Source organism: Trachymyrmex septentrionalis, unplaced genomic scaffold (genome assembly GCF_001594115.1).
Source record: "Trachymyrmex septentrionalis isolate Tsep2-gDNA-1 unplaced genomic scaffold, Tsep1.0 scaffold75, whole genome shotgun sequence".
NCBI lineage: Eukaryota > Metazoa > Arthropoda > Insecta > Hymenoptera > Formicidae > Trachymyrmex > Trachymyrmex septentrionalis.
In genome coordinates this window covers 243,904-252,285 of record NW_017305938.1, presented here as the reverse complement: position 1 = coordinate 252,285, position 8,382 = coordinate 243,904, and the positions used below count along the sequence as shown (strand labels likewise).

The 8,382-nt window shown below is 33.4% G+C and overlaps 1 protein-coding gene across 4 annotated transcripts in view; it reads left to right on the top strand.

Moving 5' to 3' along the window:
* The window catches only part of LOC108754079, a 93,740-nt gene that overhangs the window by 66,497 nt on the left and 18,861 nt on the right, over window positions 1-8,382 (top strand). For all 4 annotated transcript variants that reach the window (XM_018496127.1, XM_018496126.1, XM_018496128.1 and 1 more), the window contains exon 3: window positions 247-495. In XM_018496127.1, coding sequence (XP_018351629.1) covers window positions 247-495 — 249 coding nt within the window. The remainder of the gene's footprint in view (window positions 1-246; window positions 496-8,382) is intronic.

The window sequence follows — 8,382 nt, the reverse complement described above, 5'->3', positions numbered from 1 at the left end:
ATATATATATAATATATATTTTTTACATTAAATTTAGAATTAATGTAGATATGAAAATTTATTCTATTTCTTTATAACTTTACCTCTTTTGTCCGGTTGTACCCTCTTTTGTCTGGTTGAAAAATGAAAAATAGATGATGGAAAATACGAGAAACTTTTAAGGAGACAGTAATTTGATCAACCTAATAAACGTTATTTAATTAACTTCTATGATTAATTTTCGATTCGACCATTTTTCCGTTACAGCTGCTTCTTATCGTGGCCCCGGCGAAGACGAAGACAAGAACTCATATGCCGCACGAATTGCCTTTACCGGCAATTCCCGTATCTTGGGGCCGATCTGCATAGTTGTGGGCGCCCTTATGCTCGCGCTTGGCGTGCTACTCTGCATGCTCACGAGACGGGCGAGGCGGAGGGAGCGCAGGGTGGGCTTCCATTGTCCACTTCACGGGGATTTCTACCCTCTGAGTCCAGTCCAAGGTATCAAAATGCTTGGTGAGTTGAATCCAATATTATTCATTCGATAAAGGAAATCTTATATGTATATAAAATAAGTGTTTTTGAGATAAAAGAAAAATCTGTGATTATACAAGTATATTGTAATTTTAGTTTAGTTAATCATTTTAGTCAATCAATCCGAATTTATTCAGAGAAAATTAATTCTAAATTAGTTCAAGCGGTTATTCTGTTAATCGGTTCCTTAAATCATTTTTTTCAATTATAAAATTATTTCCTAAATTAATTTTAAATTATTTTTTTATTCCGCTGAATTAATTGCTTCGAATTATTTCCCTAAAGTAATTCATCTAAAATTAATTTCGAAATTAATTTTAATTTAAAATTATTTTTAATATAATTTTTAATTTATCTTTATGTATACAGGGTGTCTTAAAAATGTCGAGGCTACAATAGTTTTTGAATTATAATTGGTTAAAGATAGTGTGTAATTCGAAAACTATACCTCGATATTTTTCGTATTAGGATTTTTGTCTTAGAATGTTCAAAAGAAATCCAGGAACAATAATAGAGACTCTAAAAGTGAAATGGTTTTTTACTTATAAGTATTTAAAGTTAGCTTATAATTCAAAAAATTATTGTAGCCTCGATATTTTCGTATTAGAATTTTCGTCTCAAAATTACCTCAGGAATATGTCCTTAATAGGAAATTCGATAATTGTGAGATACCCTGTATATACTGTATTATTGTTCTATTGTGTGTCTATTGTATCCATTAAAATTTTCTGTTGTTTGTTTTAATGTATTTTTATAATAGCTTTATATCTGCATTTAGAATTCAATCTTTTGAAGAAATTCACAATAAAAGAAAGCTTTTTCATTGTTCGCTTCATCATTATCGCAAATATCATACATCGACACACTTTTGAAAACAAAATAAGTTATTCCGTGTAAATACTGTCGCGTGAGCATCGAAACTCATGTTTTTCCTTGCAACGTCTCGTGATCATTTGTCGCATGCAATCATCCCTTTGTGATTCGCACGGCAATAAACGCGTCGGCAATTTCGATGATACCTTTTCAAAGAGCAGAATTGCTACTAGAATGCTTCTCGAGAAAAGATCTCGATGTAGCTTTCCAACATCGCCAATCATTATTATCGTGTCACGCGATAATAATGACTGGCCATTATGCTTTTTATAGATGTTTTGTTAAAATTACAGCAAAATGATCCATTTTTTTTACGAAAGATACGTATTGCCAGGTACTCATCTACACTAATGTTAGAATGTGCATTATTGGAAGATAATTGACTGCCGTTCTTACTCCATTTTATTTTTACCATTTTTCATGATTATTATTTTAATTTTATCTTAAAATTTACTAAAATTTTTGTAAATTTTCTGGTTATACGTATAAGTGGTATGCCAATTATATTAACCACTTAATAATTCATTTAGCTGATTTTATCTAAACAACAAATATTTTTATATAGGCATTTCGCTACTTTACGACTTCGCCTTAGAAAATCTATCGACGTATGTTATTTTATCGTCGCGAACGTGCCAGTTCGTGCCAATTGCTTCAAATTCAGGACGAGGCTGGATCAAGCAGGGCGAGGAGTAGGGTAGCTAACTGGATTGTCGGAATTCAGGCTAATACGGCTCTATCAGATTATTGCGTGGGTCGATCGCGCGCATCGCGAATGCTACAAGTTTCCGCATTCGGCGGAGAGATCGAAAAATCATATCGAATCGTCCAGTAAGAAAGCTTTAGCTATGGAAATAATCCTATTACTTCCGGATTTTAGACTTCGGAGAACTGTGAGAGGCGATAAGAATCGAAAGTGACATGAGTTATCGATTGCTCTGAGAGATAGACGAGATAAAATTTGGAAACATCAAGATGTTAGATAACTGTCGAATAACTTTTAACGGTTGTAAATATTGAATGCGTATACAGGCTACATTTTACGATCAATGAATGTTGCGGATTCGGGGGCTTAAATTTTTTAATCTTGGAAGCAGCGTAGCGTCAAAAATTCAAGAAGCTCCGGAAATTTAGAGCTTCCGCTAGTCGCATCTCGACGGGAGACACGAATTTTTGAGAGAATTGTTACTGCAACGCTTGCATGTGGCAGTCGCTGCTGCAGGCATATATAGAAACTTGACGATGCAACGATAATAAAAATTGCAAGACCTGCAGTCTCTTCGACTAGATGGCACGAAACAACTAATGTTTCGTACACAATAAACGGAAGTGTTGCTAAAATATCTAAAAATTTAGCTAGATACAGATCTGAAAAGAATTTTGTTGAACCATCAAAATAATTATTAAAATTATCATGTAGGACACTCTAACTGGTTGCTCGAATGTCAAAACTTTTTGCAGTATTGCTCATCATAGTCATCATGCTTGAGTTTCCTGCGTAATTATATTTTGATGATCCAAAATTATTTTTAGATTTGTATCTAACTAAATTGTGAATATTTTAGCAAAATTGTTCTTTCCATGTATTATACAAACTGTAAATAGAATATTGCTACGTATTTTTTTATTTAAAAAAAGTCTTATTAGGCATACCGCGCATTGCTAATTATACTACTTAAATTTATGTACTACTCAATTTCTTGTCTATCTTGTACTTATCTGTTGATATTACATCTTTTTATATGTTTATATTATTATCTTTTCTATATCTTTACTATATTTATTATCTTCTTTACTTGTGTTTCACTTGCTTCTCAATTTCTTGTTCTTCTTATGTTTTATTTTTTTATATTTATATGATTTATATCAATTTTTATATATCAAGATTGAACTTACGACTAGCAATATTGCTGCCACACCTTTAGAGTTTTATTTAACGCTACATTCATTCTCTTTAATTTCAGACATTGGTAATTTATACTTTTTCACACTTCAGTAAAGTTATTATTATCCTGAAAAGATAATATGTGCAAGATATATATTTATTTAAATAATTAAAATTATAAAATATTGTATATAACGCATTGTAAACGGCATGCACGAAATTTTGAACTCCATTGGATCTGGAACAAAAATCCAAAGAATTTTATTTTTAGCTATAGAAGTACGTAGGATTTTTTCAAAAATATTGATTTTTGTAAAAATGGTCAATGTTTGAAAAAAAATTACGATTTTTGACCCAAAATTTCCATCTTTAAATGTTAATAACAAAAAAGTTTTTCAATATATTGCAAACACTTTATACACTCATTGAAAAAAAGTGGCTCAATGGTTCTACTATAACGCCGCCATCTTGTGAGACGAGAATAAACAAAATTTTTTTGTACTCTCAAAACTTTATATATTAAAGCTCTTCAAAATGATTTTTGATTGACTTTATTAGTTTGCTGCAAAAAATTGCCAAATTTAAGTATTATTTTTAAGCCTCAAAGGTGGTATATCCCCCCTTAATTTTTGTTTCCATCAATCTCTTCACATACGTACGTATGTTCTTACTTTAACTTCAAGGTAGTTTTCCCATTTGTTTTTATACGACGATTTATTCGGGTCGCAAAGCTTGGAACTCAACTGATTGCCAGTTGCAATTTCTTTCGCGGCGTAGCACGCAATAAAATCTTATTAGAGCTGAAGGTCGTTTTTGCGTACCCCCTTGTGCGAAACATTCCGTTGTAACGTTACTCATAGCTTGCAATTTTTAAGCTTCGTCGATTCGCGAAACCTAAGAAGTATCTAAGGTTGTACAAAATAAGTCAATAAGCTTGTTTTGCAGGGATTCTTTTTTCCATATGCCGTTTAACGTGCTAAAATATGAATAACGAATAATACAAAATGACAATTATTTAGTTTTTAATTGTCTTTTTCTCATGTTTTGCAAGTTGTTCTTGTCGTAAGAGAAATATTATTAGTTGCACACATCCTTTTAAGTAACGGTTATTTTTTTACGAAAAATATTTTCTTTGATAATAATCTTAAAATATACTTGTTACGAATTTGAGAAAAATTATTATACACTCAAAACAAGAATTTATTTTATTTTGAAAGATATTATAAAATTGATCGAGGAATCGACTTTACCTAATAAACAGATCGAATTTGTTTTAATTCAATAATCTTGATTGAAATAATTAAACTCATTAGGAGTCTAAACATATTGAATAAATTTGATGCTTATGATGAACTTATGATAGATTTGTGAACCTTTGAAATATTTTAAACAAATAATTGTTATTACAGCGTATTTATCTGTAATATAATATTTATCTGTGTATATAACATATCAATGACATTATCGATATTCATCACTGACGTAAAGTGGAACATTAGAATTCTGCTAATTGAATATGCACACTCGAATGCAGAGGAAAACGCGATTCTGCTGATGATATTCTAGATTTCACAAAATGCGTCGGCGTTCGCGAGTGAGGAGACTGATTACGTTAAGGAAATAAAGTTGTCGTTATGAGATTACAGACTTCGACCTCCACGCGTTTTACGCAGTGTGCATTTGTGTAGTTTTTTCAGTGATCATGTTTTTTATTACGAGATTTTTTTTTCTCCATGAAAGATACCATTCATTTGACTTCAAAAAAAAAAAACATTTCCAATTTTCCTATACCTTGGAAATTTTAGATCTTCTACGAAGAACTCTCCGAGTCTTTTTCTCATCTCCAATCTTTTCGTTTCTTAATCTGAACGCGCGCGTAATTGCTTAGTTACATGAAAAAGATAATTGCGTCAATGCATCAGGTGAAGGTGCATCTGCAGAAAAATTCTAGTGGTATAGACAGCGTCGCGTCTAGAAGAGAAAGTTTAAAGGAAGATTAATTCAATGCTGCTAAAGGTCGGTCTCGATCGGCTCTCGTCACGCAGACGAAACTCCGAGAAAGAAAGCTCTTTGCATCCAGGATCGCAGCGTACGCAGTGCGACGCGCGTGCATCACTTTCAGTTCCGCCCATTTAATTTCAGCCCGAGTGGATCGCTACTCTTTTTCTCCCTCTTTGTGCGTTCTCTTCGATTCAAACGCGTTCCTTTTCATGCGTCTCGCATACTCAGCACATCCGGAGCGTTGCACTATATACCTCAGACATCTTATTGCGTACGCCAAAGGGGCTTAGTATATTCTATCAAGGACGGGTTCTTGTCTCCCATTTTCATCCTCGGATAAACCCTTTGTACGTTCTTTGCGAGACTGAAAGTTTGCCAGAAATCTCATACCGATGCGATGATATTTTCGCTCGAGTATACTTCGAGCAAATGTAGACATTTCCGAAATAATCTTCTAATATTATATGTAGTTTTGAAGAAAATATTTGAGAACTTTCATAGCTATAAAAAGAGAATCAATTGTGACAAATATTGACAGAATGTTTTAAAATTATTTGATATTCTTGAGATTCTTATTCGAATGGATATTGAATTATTTAATGATAATTAACGATTCTAAGCTTGTTATCGTGTTTGATTGAAAACAGGTAGAAAAGGCAGAGCAAGGTGATAATATTATAGAAACATTAAGAGTGTGAAAACGGCAAATATAAGTAAAAACGTTGTAAGTAAAAACATAAATATGCGCAGATAGAAAAGAACACAGTTAATTGATTGTAAGTAAAAACATAAATATTATATTTTTATATGGAACGTTTTAACTCTTCTTGGAATCATTCTCATCACAATTGGTTCAATCTAAAGTGTTATTCACATTGTCAATGTGAACTCAGTCAGACGTGGAAGATTCTTGTTAAGAGAATGTCGAAAAAACATATGGCTCCATGCTCCGAACAACGTTAGAGAACATGTTCCATTCCAAGGCAACATTTAAAACAAAATTTTGGTTCGTAATGTACAACAGCATTAGTCACAACAAGAAACATATATAAATAACACAGGCCTGCATTTGTCGATTGGGATTTAACAATGTTCTCTTACGTAATTTTTTGCGCTGACTCCGAATTCGGCTGCAGAATTGCTCTATCACGTCAAGATTTCGAAATATTTAATCTAAAACTGGCAAAAAAGCCGTTTTTCAATCATATTTAAAATTAAAGTAAAAATTGAGAAAATTGTTGTTGCCAAATCCATCAACGATATCATTTACTATTATACGGCCCCTTCAAAATTCATTTTGAACCATCTCAAAGCGATTTTTTCTTCCGGATGTATACCAATTCGAAGTTCGATAAATTGTACCTCGTAGGAGATACTAGTCTCCAAGGCAAAGTAAGTGACCTCTCCGTCAGTTAAGTTGCTTTTATGAAATATTTTTCTATTTTAATTTTAAATATGATTGAAACTTTTTTGTGACTTTTATATTAAGAGATATCTTTAAATCTTGAGACATGATAGAGCGATTCTGCAATCGGATGCGGAAAAAATTACGTAAGAAAAACATTGTTAAATCCTAATCAACTTTGATCATTTCCAATTTTGCAGGCCTGTATAATTAACAAGAATTAAATAGTTAAAATAACGTTAAAATATTTCTTTCGTATTATAACACATCCGATTTAAATAAGCAACGCCAACAAGAATATAAAAGTAGGTAATATTTTTATTGAAGGCTTATTAAAACGTTTATGCTTAAAAATTGGATTAGCGAGAAGAGACGAGGATTATTTTAAAATGATTTTAAAATTGTTTAAAGAACCTACTTAGTTTATATATACGATAACTTTAAAAAAGTAACTGTCTACTTTCTGATAATTTTTTCGATAGTTATGATTTATGATGAACTGTTTTCTTTACCAATCTTATTGCTGACTGACGTTTTCAAATGTGAATTATATGGTGGCACTTGTTAAAGAAGCACTTACGCGTGCTTTGTATGAAAAATAACAGATACCATTTTTAGAAACATCATCGTAATTTCAAGCAAGACGAGTATTCGTCGTGCGAAAACAATTCTCGTTCTTCACGGCGGCATACGGTAATGACAACTGTCACCAAAGCTTTATGACGAGACGACGAAATTACGTCTGGCTCCGCGAAGCGTGGCTAAACACAGCTTATCTTGCGGAAGAGGCCGTGCAAAAAACGCGGGCAAGAGTCTCGAGGATGAGCAATCGGAGCAATGGCATGGAAAGCGTGACCGACGATGTGCCTTGAAAATTTCCGTCCGCGAGTAATGCTAATTTGAACGCAGCCAGAAATCGATGAAGAAAATAACAGGCCAAATGCGCACTCGATGATTATGTCACACGAATCTAAGCGAGGAGCAAGTTTTAAAAGAGACGATACTTTTTTGTCGATACTTGTTCAGGAACACAATAGAAGATATCGTGAAAATGTATTTAATTGAATTTTTATTTTATCACTGGAATCCTGATTGATTTGTATTTTGATAGTAAATATCGGAGAATTGTACAATAATAAGAATTGTAAAAACTTACATTTTTTTTTTTTTTTTTTTTTACGAATGTTTGAGGCCTTCGTGTTTTTAATTGAGGAAAAATCGGCTCCATATCGCTCGAAAATATTTTTCGGAGTTAAGATCCAGTACATTCTATACTCTTTTATCGATTGTTTACAGTTTTGCTATCTTCTGCGCTAACTCGAAGCGGTTCACGCTTCGACAAATTCATCCCGCCGTTGTCGGGAACTCTCCGTAAATTTGATCTTCGCGTAGCGCAAGTGGAGTATGACTCAGCGATAAGTTCGTACGCAATTTTCTTGCGAGCGCATCACCGGCGATGCGTGAAGCCCTGCCTCAAGAGGCAGAAGGAAAGGAAGAGTCTACATATATTATATTGCGTATATAGCGATCTCTCCTTGCCATCATTGGAAACGAAGCGGAAAAACTGGCGCTCATCCGTCGTCGCCGAATCGACTTCGCTCCGAGTGAACCGATTGCGTTTCGATCTAAATGTAAATTCACCAAGGCAGCAGAGAATCGTAGCTTCGAGAAGCGTAGCCTTGGTGCATCACTGTGGCACGAATGC